We start from the raw sequence: 24,665 nt of genomic DNA on the forward strand, positions 1-24,665 counted from the left end.
GCCTATACAAAATAACTACCGAATTTATTATTCTAATGAAATGGTATTCACATTGATATGTATACTATAATAAAAAACAAATAAATTGAATAATTAAAGGAAGAAAATCTCATCTAAATAAGAGGACTCGGGGAAGGATGCAAGAATACTTGCAGCATTACCGCGCTGAATGGCGATACCAATGAGCTGACGTAGATATTGACTGCTTCGAGGGTCCCCAGAAAGCTGCACTAAACTTCTGCCTATGGTGGAGATGAGAGCTTTGGCTTCACTGCACCATGATCCAAACGTTTCAACCGCAAATGGACAAACATATAATTATCTGCAAGATGTTTATATTTATGGTGTTTATTGACAGCGACACTTTCTGCTGCAGATCCTGGTGTCTTAGAGGTTGAAGGGGCCAGTGTATCCACACATGTGGAATCCCAAATTAAGGATTTGCCTACACGCCACGGGACTAGAGTCAGACCATCGGTCTCTTGCCGTCTAAACGGCTGATCCCGGAAGGTTCTAAGATGGATGGAACCCCTGAGGATGTTAATGCTCTTCTAATGATGTCATTGAGCGATGAATGACGAGAGAGACGCCCCTTACTCATGACACAACTTAAGGCATGGTGGCCGTAAGAATCTATAATATTGCCACAGATACATTTATGAATGTGACAGATTTTGCAACCGAGGCGTAAAGCCACGGAAACTTTAAAGGATCTGGGATCCATAAGGGTACCGATTTTAGGGGAAGGAATTGCATGAAGCCAAGATCCTGAAACATTTTGTTGGAGAGCCAAAAAACGGGCACTATCTGTATCTGAAGAAAAAGATGATTGAAGGGACCCCTTAACAAGAGAGATTAGTATTTCATCCCAATTTTTTTGAACCGCTGGAAAAGACGGAGGATCACATTACATATCTTTGTAAGAGGCTTCGTAAAACAATTTATAAATTCGTTAATCTTCGATGCTACTCACCCATTAGAGTTCTACGAAATGTTTATTTGGCCATTATTCAGTCTATCATTCAATATGGTATAATTGTTTGCGGTGGAAGTACAAAAATTAATCTTAGTCCGTTAAATTTACTACAAAAACGAATAATTAAAATTTGTTTGAAGAAACGTTTCGATTATCCAACTAAATTAATTTATTCTGAATTTAATGTATTTAATATTGAACAAATTTATAAGTATACGCTGTTAAAATTTTATCATAAAAATCGTAATAAGTTTGTATTACAGACACACAATTATGACACAAGACGAAATATTAATTCAACATTAGTAGAACCTAAATGTCTCACATCTGCTGGTCTAAAGCATAGCATAAATTTTGGCCCTCGGTTGTACAATTCTTTAACTAAATTACACCCAGAACTTCTAACATGTAACCCACTAACATATAACAAGAAAATTACTATAATAATTAGCGTTAATTGTAAATAATATTCAAATAAATTCAATTTGTCATCTCGTTTTCCAATTCTAAATCAATTTCCAGGTTATATCAGACTAATGTTCATTCTTATTCTGTGCCAAGGTCAATGACATTAGGCCTCGGAAAAAAATCAATTTGATTAAATAAATTTATAGCCTATGTATATGAATTAATCAACCTATATTATACTTGTATTCTATAATTTTGAAATATTATATTAGTCCTACTTTTCACGTGCGATATTATTCTTGTCTAGTATTAATATTATATTATATAATTCCATTGCCGCTGTAATTATATTTTAGTTCCTATTTTATTTTACTTATTTATTTTTATTATTGTTATTATTTTTTATTTTAATATTATATCTGAACTGCGACCGAGCACGAGCGCTGCTCATTCGGTCTCAAATTTTGTTAATACTACTGTATCTTCTTTTTATATTGCTTGTATTATTTTATTTTTATTTCTCTTGTTTGTTTTGTAATTATATTCTTTATTCTCTATATTTAAATTTAAATAAATAAAAAAAAATAAAATAAGAGTTATTGGAAACCTCACCCGATCGAACTAAAGCCTCCTGCACAACAGGGATCTGAACCGAATCACTGTAAGAGGGAAAAATAGATTTGTTTCTTGCGTTTTCGCGTTGAAACTCAAAAACTGAAGGTGGATAGGTTCAAGAAAAAGTATTTGGCATAAAAAAAACATTCAGAGGGAGTATGTTTCATTATTACGGAGCAAATAACTTTCAAAATGTCTGGTATTCTTCATTGAAAATAAATCTGAAAAATTTTTATTTGAACGTCTCACGAACTTAGTTTACAGCAGCATTTGCTGCACGAGCCACTAGTACCAATATAAATGCAGATACAATCTGTTAGACTCGGGACATGGTTGCGTAGCGACAGACGGACAGAAGGACGAACCGAGATATCCTGCAGGACCTGAAGGCTGCGAGCTGGTGAGATACCTACAGACACTGACAGTGGCGCTCCTGCTCGGCACCTTGTGGGCCGTGGTCCCAGGCTCGGGCACACGCGCCCTCCTCGTGATGGTGTCCAGTGATGTGGCGTGCGGCACGGGACGTGACGCGTGAGTGGGGGAAGCCAGCGGCTCCTCCATCTCCCACAGGTTGCTTCGTTGTGACAGCTGGAAAAGCGAGGAAGCGTCTTACCACAACAGTTAAACTCGTAACTATAAATGAAATGCGTGTACCCTATTTCAAACAAAAATATAATACATAACTAGGGACCGGATTTTTATGTAATATCAAGGTGTGAAATATGTACATATTTATGTAAGAAAAATAAGCTAAATATGTACCAAAATATGTAAAATCATGAAAATATTTAATATCAATATCTGGCAGGTATAGGATAGGTAAGACTCTCCAGTTGTGATTTCATAGAGCACCAGACTTTTTTACCGCACACTTGACGCATTACTATTTTTCCATCTGTAGTGAAAGCTTCGTCCATCGAAATCCATGATTTTATTTTTGTCTTAGGGTTGAAGATTCAGGGGCCATTTTAGTTAGTTAAAAGCAGCAGATAAACTCACCTGCACTTTATACTGTAAGTACTAAAACTAGAGAACTGAGTGAAATGAATGACACAACAGAACTGCAAGCACTGTTTCGCTTTACTGGATTAGGAGAAAATAAGAGAAGATGTGGGACAGATGCATTTTAGCTGCTCCCTGTAAGAAACAAGTACCTACTAAAACCTCAAACTATAGGCATTTACAAACTGTTGTTTGAAAAGTGACATTCCTGTCTCATTCAGAAGAGTAGGATTATTTCAGCCGAGAACCATACTTTCTAATTGCTCGGAAAATCCCTAAATTTAAAGTAAAGAGGTCAAGCAATAACCTGAAAAGTTTTTTATTTTAATCTTTCAACAGCTTTCCAGTTGTTCCTTTACTCCAGCTTCTTTTCAAAAGTCGGCTACTTTATTACAGCTCATGTCAGACTTGACACGGGTTTTCACTGGAAGGATTAGGAAGAGGGTGGGTAAGGTTGCAAATTGCATGGGAACGGCTTGTTAAGACGTGTGCAGAACAATTATAGTTCGAGACAAATCATGTCGCCCTCGTCCCACTCCACCGCATGAAGGCAACGCTGCTTTCTGAGTGATTTTTACAACACAAGGTAGTTGTATGAGAAGAGTTGCCTTTTGTGCACTCATATTTATAGTGGGCGGTATGGAGTGAGTGCCTCTATTACTTCCTGGAACTAAGGACGTTATGTTTCGTCCAGAAATATATCCTTTCTTGGGTAGGTAAAAAAACTTTTTAAATCTGTGTATTTCAAATTGTAACTTCCCCAGCAGAAGTTTTTTTTATTTCAGAGAAGTAAAAATGAATAAAATCCCTAAATATGTAGATTTATGTAATATCAAGCTATAATATGTAATGTGGGGTAAATATGTAAAAATATGTAGTATCAAATTTTAATATATTAATGATAATTGCAAGATTCGCTAATATTTCTTATTTATATACGGTTAGGTTGAAGGGAATATAATATGTAATTACATAAAAATCCGGTCCCTGTACATAACAACTATGAAGAAAGATTTTCAAGAAAATTGTAGAAAGTAGTGAAATTAAATATTCTTCCATGTGGTTACTAAGAGACATTATTCCTCCATTCACTGTTTGAGTCACTTAACAAACTTCTTGCCCCAGCAACTAAAACTTACCCTAGTACAAACATTAGTAATGCCGCATTTAGATTATTGTGACTTTCTGTTAAGTGACCTAAGTTCTGAACTGTCAGTCACGTTACAGCGAGTTCAGAATATGTGCATCAGATACGTGTGCAACAGAGTGCTGCATTGGAGTTAAATCGCTCGCTTGAACTCGGTCGAGTGTCGCACTCTCGAGTGAGATACGATCGGTCGTGATACGCTCGTAATAAATAGAAGCATAGTACAAGGTCATCTCACCGACATGTCTTATCTTGCATGGAAGGCGACAGATAAGATACACATTTGTTTTGCTCACACGGTAAAAATAAGGCTTTATTTTCTGCGTTTATGATAAACATTTAATGGAACAATCAATGGAACGTACCAAAACAGGAACATGAAGTTATAAACAAAATAGTATGAAAAACTTCGATATACAGTTATTATTGCTAATTAATAATTATTCAATATTTGATTTACCACATATATAATATGATAGTTCCATACATAGTGTTCCGCCTATATCCTGCGACAATGTAGAAACGTTTTACAAAATATTATTATATAGCAGTAGATTAATAACAATATTAGTACAGAGATAACGTCACAGAAAATATAATAAAACGAATAATCATGCTGCATAACTGTTACAGACGCAAAGATTGATACACTAATTATTAGAGATTATCATTATTATTATTATTATTATTATTATTATTATTATTATTATTATTATTATTATTATTACTAGAAAACTTGATACAGTTCTTGTATTGTGATTGTGTTCTCCATTTATAATAATTACATTTACATCCAATAACATCTATCAGATGTGGCAAAAACAAAATTACTCCTGTATGGGGGAAAAATTACCTACAACATTTATATTACATTTTAAAGCAAGTTTTGTAGTTGTACTATGGAGAGGTTAGTTAAACACTGCAAAGTTTTGAAATGATAAACATCTATGATGTTACTACACAGTTCATCACTGTAACAGGAACGAATGTCTAACGCTCGGCTTATACCGTTCGACGATTAATCGCTCGTGACAATTTTACCCATCATACATGTGCGCAACCTATCGGATTATGCTATGAACTACTTGGCGCTCGAGCGAAAACGTCCAATGCAGACCTCTGGTGTGCAACATATGATCACTTATCACCGTCCTTCGCAAGTCTTTTCGAACAATGTCCTCCTTTTTGAAGCTATGTGTCCTCTTTTTTGTCGATGTGAATCTGGTCACCCTACTCTTGGGTCCCTTATCCTCAACTACTCTAACAACTATTCTCTATTGAGTCGGTTGTGCTAGCTACTCAAGGAGTCTTCACTCTATTGTGTCTGTTTACTTAGGCTTCCTTCAAACTGGATTCTTTTAAGAGTCTGTTACGTTTCAAGAAACTTACAGTTCAATGGGTCACACTCAAGCATATGAGACTCAACAAAGCACACAGTTTTTCAAGTTTTTAGCCAAAACCTCTGCTGAGGAAACTACTGAAATGCTTGAAAACTTCGGAGTAAAAACCCAAATTCTATTGTGCAATTAAATACAGGGGCATCATTTTATTTTTACTAACATTTTTAATATTAACTTGCCTATACCTCTGGATCAACGCCGTTTGCTATACCCTTCCACGACTGGAGTTCGATGATACTGGCGTAATATACAAACAAATCACTTTACTAGGTATAGGAGGGAAGAAAAGTAGTTCATCCATTTACGTAAACTAGGAAATATTGCGCCTTTGAGTTTGATCATTTTCATTAGGTTTTTGTTTAATCAAAATATAGTACACTATTAACAATGAGTGTTTTTCTTCACGAACTGAGAGCTGTCCATGTGGACGTATTCATTATGCAGTGCATATTATACTGTCTACAGCACATTAGCGTACAATATAGAGAATGAAGTTAAATTGAAAAATAATCATAATATGGATATTTAAACACATTTTTTAAAATGGTGGCCGTTCATTTCGATACAGGCTTCAGTTCTTTTGTGCATATTATCGCACTATAGACTATTGTACCTAATGCCAATTACCAGTTTCGTCTTTCGTACCAGTAACTCATGGTGAAATAATTCTGTACCTACTCTATAAAAGAGTACCTTACGTACTGTAAATTCAATCTTCACTTCTGCCCGATCCGAAAAGATAAAATTACTCAGACATGCTGCCTACTGTCCGTCCAAGCGGTTATGTCGTAGGGTCGTAGAAAGGGGAGGGGAAATCACGTGACAGGTAATTACTTAACAAGGCCCTTTTATTTTAGTTATTATAAACAGTTGTATAATATTACGTAGACGTCCAATTCCTAACAGAAATTAATGTTCTCAGAAAAGAGCTAAGACAGCCCAGCCACTAGCTGGCGAATAAAAGCTGGTGGAGTAAATCGGGATACGACGTAGCCAAATGGACGACAGTAGCTGTGCGAAAATGATTCAATATTGAAAGCTCTTTCGTCACTGAAAAACGCGAACATATTTTTGGAACGTACTGTTTACTATGACCGTAACGCTACTATAACTGTATATGCAGTCTTGGATCTGTGTGGAGGACGGTTGAACTTCATTAGTAGAAGGGGTGGGAGTGAAGTACATTAAAAAACTCAGGTACAATAAGAATTGAAGTAAATATAAAATGATGTCCCCGTACAACTTGGACACTGCTTTTTAAATAACCATAACAATACAAAGTCTTTGGCAAGTAGCTTATAATCAGGAAAATTGACAAATTTTGGTGATTTTTTGGATGTGTTATACATCTGTGTTATTTGAAAACTTTTCTAGTGTAATACTGTCGATTCGGTCAAAACTTTGCCCACCAAAAGACGCTACGTTTTCGTGTAGTGACAAAGGACACAATCTTTGCTGAATTCAAAATTTGGTGTAATTATCATGAAAACGTACACAGAAACATAAAAGAATTATTTTCTTATTACAGTAAACGTACAGTAACTATAGCCCAGATTTGTAAACACTTTTTTCATCCTGAAGGATACACAAGTGCAAAGACGGAAAATCTCCTTGGGCACTCTCAAAAGCATCTCAGGTGTGACCAAATTCATAATGTGCACGATTCGTTCCATCTGTTCAGAGATATTTCGGGGTTTAGTTGCAAACACACGATTCTTAACAAATCTCAATTACAAAGTCCAAGGGAGTTAGGTCTGGAGATCGCGGAGGCCGCGGAATTCTTTGTTTCACAGTTTTACACCTGCGAGGCATTTCGTTCCTCTATTTCACGCCAACAATGTGTAGATGGTACAGGCTAGCAACTCACCAGGTAAACCAATAGCGTCCACACTTTGAGTGCGGAAATGGCGATATTTGTGACCAAATTGGCTGTACAGCATCAGGAAACATTATTGGTAATGATCAGGGAAAGGATTTATATGTAAATACATATTTACTTATAAAGCTAATATAATTTATATTTTGCATTATCTTTATGTTTCACAATGTGTAGGGTTGAAAAATCCTACTTTTATTTTCCATATTTTTCCATATTTTAGAGTTTAGTACATATTTTCGTTAATTTCCATATATTTTCCATATTTCATATAAAACAGTCCATATTATATTAGGTTTAACAATAAAACAAAACAAAATTCCATTAACTTTTAAAAATACATTTCAACAATAGAGATTTAAACACATGTTCAGTAATCCCTTTAACATCAGAGTTATTTGAAAATTAGCAGTCCTATCAACAATGGGAAAGTAAGTTACAAAACTGTATTAATTTAATTTAAAATTTTTAACAGACTTCAGTTGTGCAGCTCAACAGTTAAATGCCAGTCAGAGTACACATAGGTTCAGTTTTGTAAATCATACTATAAAGACGGTAAATATGCCAAAAGTACGTCATTCAGTCAATTTAAAATCAAAACTAACAAGTTACATTTCAGAATTTAAAGAAGATGGTTTATCAACTGACAATAAAATATTATTTTGTAATTTGTGTCAGTGTGCAGTATCATCTACACAAAAGTTCCTGGTGCAACAACACATTACAACTAGTAAACATCAGGCCAACAAACAACTAAATTCCAAGCAGAGACAATTGTTTTTAACACAACCAACAACATCGAATGTAAGATCTGAGTTTAACATCGACCTGTGCCGTTCTCTCATCTCTGCTGATATTCCTCTCTACAAACTAAAGAATAAGGTCTTCAGGGAATTCCTTGAAAAATATACTCAACATACAATCCCGGATGAGTCAACACTTAGGAAGACGTATGCTCCATCCATCTACGATGAGACAATACAGAAGATAAGAGATGAAATTAAAGATAGTTCAATTTGGGTTTCCATTGATGAGACTCCCGACAAAGAAGGTAGACTTGTTGGTAATGTAGTTATCGGTTTGTTAAGTGAACAATATTCTGAACGAATTCTTTTACATTGTGATGTTCTAGAAAAGTGCAATAACAAAACTATAGTTAAACTGTTCAACGAAGCTATGGGTATCCTGTGGCCAAAGGGTATTATGTACGATAATGTGTTATTCTTTATTAGCGATGCTGCCCCTTATATGGTCAAAGCTGGACAAGCATTATCTGTTGTATATCCTAAATTGACTCATTTTACTTGTGTGGCGCATGCATTTCATCGTGTGGCAGAAGTGGTCAGAGACAATTTCCCTAAAGTAGATTTGTTGATTTCATCAGTGAAAAAAGTATTTCTCAAAGCTCCCAGTAGAGTTAACGTGTTGAAAGAAATGTACCCTGAAATTCCATTGCCACCAAAGCCAATTTTAACTAGATGGGGTACATGGCTAGAAGCAGTTGAATATTATGCCGAACATATAGACTCTATTAACAATGTTCTCCTTGCATTGGACTCTGAAGATGCAGTCTCAATTGATACTGCGAAAACAGTTACCTGTGACATAAGTGTGAAGAATGACTTAGCTCACATTCAGCATACATTTTCATGCATCATAAAAACGCTCAAAAGTCTCCAAAATAGGCACCTTTCACTATCTGAAAGTTTTGAAATTATAAATAGTACTGTGGAACAACTGAATCGTGGTAGAGGTAAAGTTGCAGATGCAGTAAGAGCTAAGGTGGACACTGTACTTTCAAAAAACCCTGGATATGAAGAACTACAAAAGGTTGTTGCTGTGATGAGTGGTGAATCAACAGTGAAGATTAACTTGGACTTATCCCCAGCAGACATTGTGAAATTGAATTATGTACCAGTTACTTCTTGTGACGTCGAACGCTCTTTTAGTCAGTATAAATCTATCCTCAGAGACAATAGAAGAAGATTCACTTTTCAGCACTTGAAAGAAATGTTTGTAACCTATTGTTATGGTAACAGACAATAAAAATTGTGTTTTGTTGAAACTACATTGGAAGATAAGGTACGTCCATTATATTTTTTGTTTAGTTTGATTAAAATGTACCAATATTTAACGTACATAGTCATTTTTTTATAATTTTAAGTCCATATTTAATTCCATATTTTGGTAAAAATCCATATTTAATTCCATATTTTGGTAAAAATAACTACATATATATTTACATATTTCATATATTTTTAGTCCATATAAATCCGTTCCCTGGTAATGATATACGCATAACATACCTAAGAATCATTACTGTTGGTAATTTTTTGGAGGGATGAATTACTTACGAATGACAATGTGTGGTAGAGAACTTTGTAATGAAGTACTCACAACTTCCGGGGATGCAATGGGTGCGGGGGGCGAAGTGGACACCTGGTTGTTGTTTTCGGCGTCTCTAGTCTCCGTGGGTATGGTTTGTGGCCGTGTCTTCATGAAGAAGCCCCTCTTGCGTTCGGCAGAAGGTTGCGTCGCTGACCCCGTTGTCAGCGGTCTGTAACATGAGTTATCTTTTTTAGAATAATTAGAGGCTCAGAGAAACGAGCATATGGGAATGTGAGGATTAACTAGTAGAATCAGCGAAATAAATGTTAAGCGACATTCTTTTGTTTTTATATTTTAGTACATAGAGAGTGCTAAAAAGGATGCCTGTATTGGTGCTTTACTGATCTAGAACAAGGCTTTCATTCAATTAATAGGGAGAAGATTTGACTCAAATTAAAAAGATGAGGATGAGTTGAAAATTATAGGGAGCACGAAAGCATTATACTGTACTTATTACAATGAGGTTGTATTCAATATTAAATCAACAAATTTAAATCTTGAAAGAAGTTAAGGTGTCATTCATTCATTCATTTTATTTATTTATTTATTTATTCTGGTGTAGTTAAGGCCATCAGGCCTTCTCTTCCACAACATCAATAATAGAAATAAACAGAAAAAATACACTACATACAAAATAAAGCTACACAAGAAAGAGAGAGAGAGAGAGAGAGAGAAAACACTATAAACAAAGTAAAGCCACACAAAATATACACAGGTTGCAGTCACACAAACTTTAAATGAGTGATTAAGTATCACAATTAACTGTATCCTAACTAATTAACTAATATAAACAAGAAACTTGCAATTTTAATCTAGATTAAAAAAGAAAAAGAAAAAAAACACAAATCAATACTTCTAGCAATACCGATTCAATTAATCGGGAGAATATTTGACTCAAATTAAAGAGATGAGGTTGAGTTGAAAATTTACAGGGAGCATGAAAGCATTATATTGCACTTATTACAATGAGGTTGTATTCAATATTAAATCAACAAATTTAAATCTTGAAAGACAGTTAAGGTGTTATTTATTTATTTATTTATTTACTTATTTATTTACTTATTTATTTACTTACTTACTTATTTACTTACTTACGTATTTACTTATTTACTTACTTACTTATTTACTTACTTACTTACTTATTCATTCATTCATTCATTCATTCATTCATTCATTCATTCATTCATTCATTCATTCATTCATTCATTCATTCATTCATTCATTCATTCATTCATTCATTCATTCATTCATTCATTCATTTATTTATTTATTTATTTATTTATTTATTTATTTATTCTGGTGTAGTTAAGGCCATCAGGCCTTCTCTTTCACAACATCAGAAATACAAATACAATAATAGAAATAAACAGAAAAAAATACACCTTATACAAAGTAAAGCTACACAAGAAATAAAGAGAGAGAGAGAGAGAAAAAAAACACTATAAACAAAGTAAAGCCACACAAAAATACAGTATACACAGGTTTCGGTCACACAAACTTAAGTGATTAAGTATCACAATTAATTGTATCCTAACTAATTAACTAACATAAACAAGAAACTTGCAATTTTAATCTAGATTAAAAAAGAAAAAGAAAAAAAAAACACAAATCAATACTTCTAGCAATACCGATTCAATTAATCGGGAGAAGATTTGACTCAAATTAAAAAGATGAGGATGAGTTGAAAATTATAGGGAGAACGAAAGCATTATACTGTACTTATTACAATGAGGTTGTATTCAATATTAAATCAACAAATTTAAATCTTGAAAGACAGTTAAGGTGTCATTCATTCATTCATTCATTCATTCATTCATTCATTCATTCATTTTGTTTGTTTGTTTGTTTGTTTGCTTGTTTATTTATTTATTTATTTATTTATTTATTTATTTATTTATTTATTCTGGTGTAGTTAAGGCCATCAGGCCTTCTCTTTCACAACATCAGAAATACAAATACAATAATAGAAATAAACAGAAAAAAATACACTATATACAAAGTAAAGCTACACAAGAAATAAAGAGAGAGAGGAAAAAACACTATAAACAAAGTAAAGCCACACAAAAATACAGTATACACAGGTTGCAGTCACACAAACTTAAGTGATTAAGTATCATAATTAATTGCATTCTAACTAATTAACATAAACAAGAAACTTGAAATTTTAATCTAGATTAAAAAAAGGAAAAAAAAAAACACAAATCAATACTTCTAACAATATCTAAAACCATTAACTAAGACAAAATTTTCCAATTTAATTTTGAATTGTGATAAAGTCCGGCAGTCCCTGACGTCATTAGGTAACGAATTCCAGAGGCGAGGTATTTCTACAGTATAGGAAGATGAGTATAAAGACGTTCTATGATGAGGGCTAGAAAGAAGTGCTTGATGTCGGTTTCGAAGAGTTGTAAGAAATTGAAAGCGTGATAACAGATAATTCGGAGTAGAAGTATGCATGATTCTAAACGGAAGAGACAGTGAATGTATTGTTCTTCGTTCCTTCAGACGCACCCATGAAAGTAACTAGAGGGAAGGTGTTATATGGTCAAATTTACGAGTATTGCAGATGAATCGTATGCACACATTATGAACACGTTGTAGTCTCTCAGCTAAGAGTGAACTTACATTAGTTAGCAAGGAATCGCAATAATCAAAAATGGGGCATTACAAGCGTCTGAATAAGATTCTTTTTTAGACTAAGTGGTAGAAATTCTTTCATATGGAACAAGGAGTGAAGTTGAGAAAATATTTTTTTGCAAATGTGTGTTACTTGAATGTTCCAATTTCGATCGCTATCCATAACAATGCCAAGATTTTTAACTGTTTCACTGTATTTAACAATAATCCCATTCAATGTTATATGTGGTATAGTACTACTTTCAAGAGTGCTTCGTCGACGATTATGTCCCATTACGATTGCTTGCGATTTCTCTGGATTTAACCTTAATCCAAATTTGTGTGTCCACAGTGAAATCGAATTCAAGTCTTCGTTTAATTTGTTTACTGCGTCACTAGTCTAGTCAGGGTGGAAATGCAAATACATTCATCGACTCTAGAAAATAAAAATGTCAGATTTCTTTAAAATTTTGGTAAATATATATATACTTTTTTGCCTCGTTTAGAAGCTCATTTCTCCTACAGTCTGATCCGTTTGGATACCAATAACATTAATTTATTACTATAAAGCCCTTATAATAGTAGGAAAAATTTCTTGCTGGTTATATTACGATAAAAAGATGAGAGTTTCCATATATGACAATCAACAATGCATAATCCGAAAAAACAAATGAAAATCGTAGATGATTAAAATGGTTACATAGTCTAGTATATACAATCACGAAGCTTGAGTTGTTGAGGATACTAGGAACAATAGACTGCGCCGGAACTATTTCGCACTGTCTATGATGAGACGATAGTAGCGATCCTAGTGGTTAGCAACTATTTATGGATGCATATTCCCTACGTATATACTAGACTGTGTGGCTACTACAAATCAACAGCGGGAAAAATGTGTTCTGTGCTTTGCTAAATTTGAGAGTGTTTAAACAGTTCAAAGGAAATTTCGAAGTGACTATGGTGTGCGTAATGTACCATAAAGTTGTGGTATCGAACATACTTTGTAGAAACAGGTTCTGTGTTAATTAAAAAAACATATGCAGGACGTCGCAGGCGAAACCCTGTACGAGAAGCAGCTATTCCTTCTTGCATTTAAATTTAATGCAGTTTAGTTACAAATTTGTATGTCAGATATGGAGACCTTCCTGAATGACTTATTCTAGTTCTTACGCCTTGTAGAAATTTTAGCGCAATCGACTTTCTACGACTTTCACTGAGCAATTCTCAAGTAATTGATGTATTTTCTAACACGTATAAATTAACAGAAGGGAACAGATGCATTTTAGGGGCCACCCATCGCACATTTTACGTAAAAAACGGTAAGCGGAAGTAATGGTTCGATTAGCGTTTGTAGTATTCGATATTCGATAAGTATTAAATGCTACCAAATTAAAAAATTAAATAAAAAGAATTTAAACAGTTTGTTACTGCTGATGTGACTTTAGTGACTTTGTACTATATTTTTGGTCCTGGGAAAATAAGTTTTACTATTGCTGCTTTTATTTCCATTTTGAAGTAGGCTACAAGTCAACAATATAAAACTGACAGTCAATTTAGAACTTAGCAGCATATTTTATATCAAATAATTTCGAGGGAAAAATTGTTCCGGGGCCGGGCATCGAACCCGGGACCTTTGGTTCAACGTACCAACGCTCTACCAACTGAGCTACCCGGGAACTCTGCCAGACACCGATCCAATTTTTCCCTCTATATCCACAGAACTCAAAGTGGGCTGACAACCGTCAAGCAACCAACATTGAGTGCACACTAACTCTGTGTGACTTAAATTGTGGTTTTCTGTTAACGAATAGTGAAGGGTATTATGCAAATCAAGCTTTCAGGTATAACTTCCTGTAAAGTTGATATGAATAATTTCGAAAGCTTGATTTGTATAATACACGTCACTATTCGTTAACAGAAAACCACAATTTAAGTCACACAGAGTTAGTGTGCACTCAATGTTGGTTGCTTGACTGTTGTCAGCCCACTTTGAGTTCTGTGGATATAGAAGGAAAAATTGGATCGGTGTCAGGCAGAGTTCCCGGGTAGCTCAGTTGGTAGAGCGTTGGTACGTTTAACCAAAGGTCCCGGGTTCGATGCCCGGCCCCGGAACAATTTTTTCCCTCTAAATTATTCAAATCCACTTTACAGGAAGTTATACCTGAAAGCTTGATTTGTATGTTTTATATCGATTACAACAACAATACATATCGATAGTAACATTCATATCATTCAACCAATAAGAAGATTGGCCTCTATAATGCATCTGTTCGTATAAAACATTTATATTTGAAGTAATAGTGAGTTAATGTTTATGGATTTACTTGAAGCTATTTCTAGAAGTTAATTGGTTAGGAAACTCACTACTGATAATACAATGCCAGCCGATGAATCTATAGTACCTACCGCTGCTCCACTTTCTTGTCTTCATCCTCGTCGGCCTCTTCCGTGGTGACGTCACTAGGTGGAGTGAGATAGCCGGTCAAACGCAGACTTCTGGCCCTCAGAGATCCCATCTTGAAGGACTGACGGAAGGACTGCCGAGCGCGATCGACTGGAAAAACGGGCAAAGTAATGAAGCCCTGTGATTTATGGATGTAAAAATCTATCAACGACAAATACGTACAACAATATAAGACTTGCCAGTCATAAACGGTGAGTATACAGAGAATGATCCGCTGGTGTGCCACGAGAAAATGAAAGTAGCAGTAGCGGCCCGCGGTTACAAAGGTTGGCAGTTCTGCATGAAAAATAGTGTATTTAGCAAACGCATGCTGTTTATTGCATCTAAATCGGATAACGCGTGTAATTACAGCCCCTTCTCGAAGTTGACTGTGCACCCGAAATTGTACTCCAGCCATCCGTGCGCTACACCTCTCCCACCTGGAACAACTAGTCACGTAGTGGAGATGTGCCCGACAAGCTTTTCTAGTTTTTTAAGTCAAATTAACTAAATCCTTCACTCCGGTGTTTATCCATGTATTTTCTCCTCTAAACAGAATACACGGGTGGGGAAGGAAGCGTTTTCATGAGCGCAGCAAAAAACAATCGTTTCCATTACACATTTCGGTATTAAAATGACTAGTAGGCTACATGATTTCCTAGACTTTTTCCAGAAATGTCAATATTTAAATTGTATGTAAGACGTCCTAATTTCTTAAGTTAACATGTAATTTTATTTCTCTATTAATTTCGAAAAGGGTTGGTCGATTAGGTTTTCATTTCATTAATTATTAATATAAAATATTTCCTTAGACACACTGACTAATCACATCACACCACCCACAGAACTATGTATAACACACTGAAACTCTAATGATATACAGTAGTCTAGAAGCCTATGTTAAATGTTATGTTTTCTTTAACGACGCTCGCAACTGCAAAGGTTATATCAGCGTCGCCGGATGTGCCGGAATTTTGTCCCGCAGGAGTTCCTTTACATGCCAGTAAATCTACTGACATGAGCCTGTCGCATTTAAGCACACTTAAATGCCATCTACCTGGCCCGGGATCGAACCCGCAACCTTGGGCATAGAAGGCCAGCGCTATACCAACTCGCCAACCAGGTCGACTAGAACCCTATGTGCTCTAACTCAAGTCATAAAGAGATGAGGGTGTTGGCGGTTCTTTTGTATATTCGGAGAGAGCTGCTTCGGTTGCAGCTCTAATGCAGTCTTATGGGACGGTGAAGAAAACCAGTTTTCTGCTGCCGACTACCCTACGTTGAGCTCTAAGAACTGCCGATCACAGATCCGAAAAGTACACTACAGCTAAAATTCTCGAGTAGTTCAAGGCTCCTACAGACAGTAAAATCTCGAATCGAAGGAGAATGAATTGGAAAAATAAATGAAACAATGAACTTGATTAAATAAAAAGACGCTTTAAATTTTTAATTGTTTCAGGTCCATTTAAATGGCAGCTCTTATTGTAGAGCCGCCCCTGGAAAGTAGTAAAGGTTGTCGTAACAAAAATTGGTAAAATAAAAGTGAAAAGGTAGTAAAAAGGACTGAGTCCACAAGAGTCAAATTTCTGCGAACGAGTAAACATACTGTAAACACAGTTTAGGTGTGCGATCTGCAGGGGAGAAAAGAATCGCTGACGCGCAGACAGGGTTGCCAGATCTGTAAAGTTAGATTAAAGTACCAACCTTGAATTGAATTGAATTTAGTACGAGGACACTACGACCCAACACTGCGACCTTATTAGATCTATTGCGCTGATCCCCAAGCTACGGTATAGGGCAGTTGCTATAGCGCCTTCTATGCCCGGGGTTGTGGGTTCGATCCCGTGCCAGGTCGATGGTATTTAAGTGTGCTTAAATGCGACAGGCTCATGTCAATAGATTTAGTGCCATGTAAAAGAACTCCTGCGGGACAAAATTCCGGCACACCGGCGGTGCTGATATAAACTCGGCAGTTGCGAGCGTCGTTAAATAAAACATAACATTTAACATTTTCCCCGAGCTAGGCATATTCCGAAATCCACACCGGCTGACTACATCAAAGTTCGCTGCGTAATTGGATTAGTAGCAGGTAATCCCAATTGTCCCTTGGCCAGCCCCTTTCGTGCGTCGGCAACCGGCGTTCGGGGAATGCTATGGAATGATTAATATTGGAGGAATGTTGACTGAATGATAGATGCCTAACATGGCGAAACGGGAGAACCAGAAGAAAACTCCAACTGCGAACTTATCGGCCACAAGTATTACTATGGACCAATTTGAAAAAAAAATATATACTTTTATGCTTTTAATGACAATTCTCCGCTACTTGGGAACCATTGGTTTAGATTATGAGAGTACAGCGGAGTTTTAAATTACAACTGTAGTGTGCCATACGTTGAGAACCGCTGAAAATGACAGAAGTGATATTATGGAGGGACAAACAAAGAAGAAATAAGATGTCTTATTGCAACACTGGTAGTATGGCTGTAGAAAGAGACAATGCCACAGTCTAGTATATATATTATATATATATATATATATATATATATATATATACACACACACACACAGAGTGTTTCAAAAATACGGGGCATAATTTCAGGTATGTATTTCCCACATGTAGACAATCAAAATAGTCCATTACAACATGTGTCCGGAAATGCTTTATTTCCGAATTATGGCCTTCACAATATTGAAATTCACCGGAACGTTTTTCTTTCCGCAGGTCGCTGCCGTCAAAGGAGACATTAAGAGGGCACTCTGACAGTTCATTCCGAGGCGAAGGTTACATTCAGTGTTGTGTAGGCGTTAGACTGTGCGACATGTATTCAAATCAAGAGCTGGCAGAGATACACTTCATGTACGGTAAGGCGGACGGCAATGCTGCGCTGGCTCGTCGTTTGTACCAGGAGAGGTACCCACAGCGACAATGTCCAGATCGGAAGACATTTGTACGTCTCCATTACCGTCTGTTCGAGTATGGAAAATTGAACTCTACTGATTTGGGAAGGGGACGACCAAGATCTACAACTCCAGAAGTACAGGAGGAGATTCTGGAGGCTGTGAACATGACTCCTTCTATCAGCACACGAAGGGTAGCGTTGCAAGTCAATGTTCCTCATACGACTGTCTGGAGACTGTTGAAAGAGTATCAATTGTATCCTTATGATTTGCAACGTGTACAAGCCCTGTCACCAGCAGATTACCCTGCACGAGTTAGGTTCTGTCAGTGGTTCTTGCAGCAGTGTGGTGTAAATCCGAACTTTCCTGCCTTAGTATTATTTACAGATGAAGCACAGTTCACACGAGATGGCATAACAAATTTCCACAATCAGCATGTATGGGCGTATGAAAACCCACATGCAACTGTTCCATCTCATCACCAGGTGCGGTTCTCCCTCAACATGTAGGCCGGTATCATTGGTGATCGATTAGTTGGACCCCATGTATTTGTAAACATACTTACGGGGCAGGCGTACACAAACTTCCTGGAAAACACCATACCTCCTCATGTTTTAGAAGACACTCCACTCATCAATCGTCAACACATTCACTTCTTGCATGATGGCGCTCCTGCACACTTCAGTCGTACGGCTCGCCGGTACTTGGATCGAACGTTTCCTGATCGATGGATAGGTAGAGGTGGCCCTATTGCTTGGCCTCCACGCTCACCTGATCTGAACCCTCTCGATTTCTACTTGTGGGGCATTTAAAATCATTGGTTTATTCGTCTCCGTTGCTTGATTTCGAATCCCTTCGGAATCGAATTGTGGCATGTTCTGAGGACATACGCAATACTCCTGGATTTTGGGATCGTGTTCGCAGGTCAATGAGACATCGATGTGAGGTCTGTATTCAAGCAGGAGGTGGACATTTTGAACATCTTCTGTAATGACAACGACCTGCGGAAAGGAAAACGTTCCGGTGAATTTTAATGTTGTGAAGGCCATAACTCGGAAATAAAGCATTTCCGGACACATGTTGTAAAAAACTGTTTTGATTGTCTACATGTGGGAAATACATACCTGAAATTATGCCCCGTATTTTTGAAACACCCTGTGTATATATATATATATATATATATATATATACACGGAGCTCAATACGTAGTAAATATGCATCCAAAGATAGTTGCTAACCACTAGGATCGCTAATAGCGCCTCATTACAGACAATGCGAAATACTACCGGCACAGTCTATTGTTCCTAGTACACTCACAACTCAAGCTTCGTGACTGTATATACTAGACCAGTCATGTCAATTGGTGCCCGTAGAAGCAAGCGTGCGCGTTAGAGCTCAGGAGAGCCTGAACGTTTTACAGCGGAAAGGAAAGATACAGATGAAAGAGGTAGTATATGCCGCTTGGTCGAGCTATATTCAGGGATGGCCAGCACTGATTCAATGGATAAAGGGAAGAGAACTTATTAAAACTGTATCTACGGTAATTTTTAGATATGCCTGAGAAGTATAAGTGCATTATAAGAATGTAAGTTTTAATTTTAATGCTCATTTTTCACAAGTTTGATTTTTTTTATTCAAAAGAAATATTTTCTCAACTTTTCGTATAGAAAAGTGAAATTTTCAGGTATACGCCTATTTATTTAGTAGCCTTACAGAATGTTTTCGTAAATCTGATATACCGTAAATGCGTATTACTGAAGATAGTGTACTGAAAATTTTGCAAATATTCGCATGGAAATTGTTTGTAAGGAAATGAATTAACAAAGCAACTACTGTTACATCATAAGCAAAAGATACGTGCCCATGTGTTGTAAAAATGCCAGCTCTATAGCTTCAGCACATTTCGAGAAAAGAATTTAATATTCTGATGATAGGAAGTTGCTCACCAATATCACCTTAAAAGCATAATGCGATAAGGGTTTTATTATGGAATATTAGTTACACTTAAAACAGATACAGTACCTAGGTAACTTTGCTTTGTACTGTAATATTGTTTTGATAAGTTTCTTGGTTACTTTTGTAATGTTAAAGGTACCACCAATATCAATTCCAACTTATTATGTCATACTCAGTCTCTTTTTTGGGGGGTATATCACTTTCTTTATGAATGATGTGTTTCATCCACTTAGTACAGTATAATATTATACTACTACGGAATTTATGTGAATATTCCTTCTTAACTCTTTATTATGTTATTAACGTTTAAAACACAGCTGCAATATTAAGAAATTGGTATTAGTACTTTTGTTTTACAGACAACATAGATAATATCAAACAATAAGAAGTCATATAAATATAACGACATAAAATTCCACGTTCCGTTTGAAGTTTGTGCACCACTGTTTTCTTAATCCAACAGCTGCTTATTCATACACACAACCCTTCCTCTTTCCATACTTAGCGCTTGATGCCCGAGCACGTCGTCAAGGTCAGAAAAATGCGCTTGCTTTGACATCACTGTACTAGTCTATGACAATACTGTATACTTTGAAAATAATTTTCTCATTGAGTACCGATACCGAACATCTGTCGGAAAGAAAAGTTTCTTTCTTTACGCTTATTACAGCTGTTTAGCGTACAGACGTTTATGATGATGAATTTAAACATTACATTAAAACAATGGTGTACGCAAAATGTGATATGGAACGGGAAATATATATTAGGGAAAGATGTACAAGACGAAATTGTCTAAAACATAATTAAATACTCAGTTGCCATCTTAAAAAATCACGTATATGTTAAACACTCCACATAATTGTTTAATTATATATTTGTGATTGAAAATCTGTATTTTATTCTCAAAATTTTATCTATATATATTTTTTGATGTGCCCTTTGATATACAACCATTATTGTAAATTGTGTGTTATTCTGTGTCTATAGGCACGCCTTGGAAGGTCAGATAGCAAAAATAAAAATAATTACAGCTGATAAAAAAGTTGTAAGTTGATATGTGAAAATGTAATTTGTGCGAGATCGTGCGTATTTGCTTGGTTTCCGCACAAAACCAATACGCGGAATGTCTAAAATTCCACATTCAGTATTCCCAACCTAACACACATAACAATTTCCCTCTTCTTACCGCTTAAGTGACATATTGATTTTACTGCTTTAGGATTTTAACATATTATTTTTAGAGGCGTTCAATATAGTAATAATTATAAATTGGAAACTTACCACTGCAATTTCACCTAAATTGCACTGTTAATTATTGTTTTTAAATATTTGCAAAAATTAAATAAACTCTACAACTCCACTAAAGTTACTGCATTCGTGATGCATATAACATTAAGGAAGCCGTGAAAAAATCAACAAGATTCCAGACTCATCATAGACTGGGGGAAAAAAAAGACAGACATATATCATGGCCTGCTGGAGTATAGTAAAGACAGAAAACATTTTAAAGTAACAATGTTGAAGATAGGTATTTTTGTTTTCCAAATTTGCCGTCATTGAACAGATATCAAGATGGAGATTTCATTGCAACTAATTAGAAATTCCTCTTTCAGGTATGTAATAAACGTACTTCGCACAAAATAATGTACGATACACGAGCGGTATGTTTTCTTTCAATTCTCGGAAATTAAAAAAGCTCAACTACATTTCGCTTTTTCAAACTTTTCCTCGAACATCAAAACTTCAACATATCGCTGTTGTAACGCATATTACTATTGTGTTTAGATATATATATAACACTGCGTACTAATTTGTGGAACTATCGTGTTTATGGGTGATCTAGTATCTTATATCAGTGATCTTTGTAAACGAAAACAGGTGATCTCTTTCTGTTAAGGATTTTACACAGAAACGGCATTTTCCTTCCCTACCAACTGCAGTGTTTGTAAATCTTTTTCACTTACTTTTAGTTGTTGTTCAAACCTGAATTTCAAAGGCAATTGGAAGGTTATCCTTGTCTAGAACTACTTTAACAGACTTCTTACCGGTTCATCTTCCTTGCCGTATTAACTAATGCAAGCACAACACTTGTAAACAGAAAAACAAATACATTCCGCGCACAACCACAAATTCATGTTACCAATACTACTGCTCGCAGAGCACTGGGACTCAACCACTCTTCATTTCCAGTTTCAATCTTTTTTATGTAAGCTACTAGACGCGTAGTCTCGTAGGGGCTGGTAAGGCGTGCTTATGCGTATGAATCTGGGTCTTGGTTGCAGAAAGTAGCAACGAAACCCGATCGTAAGCCTTCATCCCAGCTCTATTACAAGGAAATAATGGGAATTAAATAGGTGAAGCCTGCAATAAGCTTATGTTACATATGTGAAAAAATATATCGATAGCAACTGTTATAATAGTTTTTTTGTAGGTTATTTAACGACGCTGTATCAACTACTAGGTTATTTAGTGTCGATTAGATTGATGATAGCGAAATGATATTGGGCGAGATGAGGCCGAGGATTTGCCATAGATTACCTCGTATTCACATTACGGTTGGGGAAAACCTCGGAAAAACCCAACGAGGTAATCAGCCCAAGCGGGGATCGAACCCGCGCCCGAACGCAACTTCAGACCGGCAAGCAAGCGCCTTAACCGACTGAGCCACTCCGGTGGCTTGTTATAATAGTACATTATGGAACGAGCCTATAATGGTAGTAATTAAGACGCGAGTATATTTATGAAATGAGCGCAAGTGAGTTTCATAACTTTCATACGAGCGTCTTAATTACCATTATAGGCAAGTTTCATACGACTTTTTATGCTCGACCATATTTCTAACTTGAAATTATTCATAAGTATTCATGTTATTCGTATCTGACTGGGGAGCGGAACTGACGTGCAATATCTCGTAAATTGTGTGATGTGCGCAGACGCGAAAGTATTGATTTTTTCCGAGAAACAAATGTCATTGACCTTGATATGATCTAGAGAGTAAAGTGAACATTAATCTTTATATAACCTTGAAATTGATTTAGACATTGAAAAACGAGACGACAAATCGAATTTATTTGAATATTATTTACAATTAACGCTAATTATTATAGTAACAGAACATAACCTTCTGCGACAGTATTGGATTTCCAGCCTCCGTGACGTTTCCCTCGTCTTTCGATTGCATATCCGAGAATAATCGATACTTGCGCTTTCATATTGCTACAATGGTGTTTTCTGATTGGTGGAACACCTGAACTTTAATGAATAGGTATACTTTAATGAGGCCCATTAAAGGGCTGCTACCAGGTGTATAATTACTACATTTCGGCATGGTCGAGCATAAAATATTTTACTGTCATTACCGAATGAACAGTGTAAAATTTCAAACAATTTTTCATTGGTTTAAATATGAATCCATTTATCAAAATAATTTATTTATTTTTTTACATTCTTTTGTACGGATTGTTCCGCCTCTGAACTTTTAGCTAATACTAACTATTCAAGTAGAAATAGTGGCATTATTTGGAATGTCTCCGATAGGATACTTACACATTTGTTAACAAATTATAAACTGAATGAATGTGTAAATCGTTAGAAATTTATAGCTAGGCGGCCTTCTTTCATTTGAGTACTGTGTGAAGTCAGAAAACTGCTACAAAAGTTCGCCGATTAGGTAACCTTCTTTGAGGAAAACGTTGATGGTACACTTAGTGGCAAAAAGAATGGGCCGGCCGACAATTTCTAAGTTGCAGAGACATACATTGCGCATGCTCGTCTCGTCAACGCCGTAGTTCACTATGTAACACATAATTAATCCATTTAAATTTGCTGTATTTTGTTTAAGAGGCTAAAAAATGTAATAAAATCGAATGGCGGGTTGATTCTAGATACATCAGGGCCCTTGAAGAGTGAAATAATAATAAAATTGATAAATACAAAATCGACGGGAGCGGATATGAACAGGAAAACCATATATTATGTCGAACTGATATAAAAGTTGCAGTAGAGTAAGTTGTTACGGCATAGGCCTATTGAACAAGTTAGTAGTAGTAGCTCAAGATTCAAATCTCCCCCAATGTCCTTTTTTTTATTACAAATTTGCCATCATATGTGTCTCGTAAAGCTATAATTATGTGGCGATATATCTTAGAATATGCCCAAACTCTAATAATAATAATAAACCTCCCTCTCTCTTTCAAGCAATACTGCTATCTGTTAATATAACGTTCTGTCTCGTCATTACGCTTGAAGATGACACAGAAACAATAACTTTTTTCCCTGGTTCGCATAGGTTATTCTGCGTATGCTCTCTCCGACAGGACTTCGATTGGAGAAATGTCATTTTCTCCGACGAGGTAACTGTCTCCAATAGCAATGATAGTACTGCCCTAGTTTATTGTAAGAATGACCACCGATACGCTTCGCGTGAGGGTCGCGTGTTGGGGTGGATGTCATACGATGGGGCAGGACTTCTGGAACACATCCACTGCCTGTTAACGGCAGAAGTCTACAAACACATTTTGGCAAATGTAATGCTCCCTTCCGCCCGAAAACGATATCCAGAAGGAACACTTTTCTTCCAGCAGTCCATACCTGTGGAGTAACGGTCAGCGCGTCTGGCTACGAAACCAGGTGGCCCGGGTTCGAATCCCGGTCGGGACAATTTGCCTGGTTGAGGTTTTTTCCGGGGTTTTCCCTCAACCCAATACGAGCAAATGCTGGGTAACTTTCGGTGCTGGACCCCGGACTCATTTCACGGCATTATCACCTTCATATCATTCAGACGCTAAATAGCGTAGATGTTGATACAGCATCGTAAAATAACCCAATAAAATAAATAAATTCTTCCAGCAGGATAATCATCCGATACACTACACACCGCCAACCGGATTCAAAGATGGTTTACGAGGAGGCGTGATGTCGACCCAGTCGACTGGCCT

The 24,665-nt window shown here is 36.2% G+C and overlaps 1 protein-coding gene across 1 annotated transcript in view; it reads right to left on the reverse strand.

The window, feature by feature from the left end:
• The window catches only part of LOC138712640 (voltage-gated inwardly rectifying potassium channel KCNH6-like), a 352,191-nt gene that overhangs the window by 64,295 nt on the left and 263,231 nt on the right, over window positions 1-24,665 (reverse strand). The window contains exons 4-6 of the mRNA XM_069844606.1: window positions 14,835-14,982; window positions 9,822-9,981; window positions 2,413-2,587 (exon numbers count right to left, since the gene is read on the reverse strand). Coding sequence (XP_069700707.1) covers window positions 2,413-2,587; window positions 9,822-9,981; window positions 14,835-14,982 — 483 coding nt within the window. The remainder of the gene's footprint in view (window positions 1-2,412; window positions 2,588-9,821; window positions 9,982-14,834; window positions 14,983-24,665) is intronic.

Source organism: Periplaneta americana, chromosome 13 (genome assembly GCF_040183065.1).
Source record: "Periplaneta americana isolate PAMFEO1 chromosome 13, P.americana_PAMFEO1_priV1, whole genome shotgun sequence".
In the NCBI taxonomy this organism is placed as follows: domain Eukaryota; kingdom Metazoa; phylum Arthropoda; class Insecta; order Blattodea; family Blattidae; genus Periplaneta; species Periplaneta americana.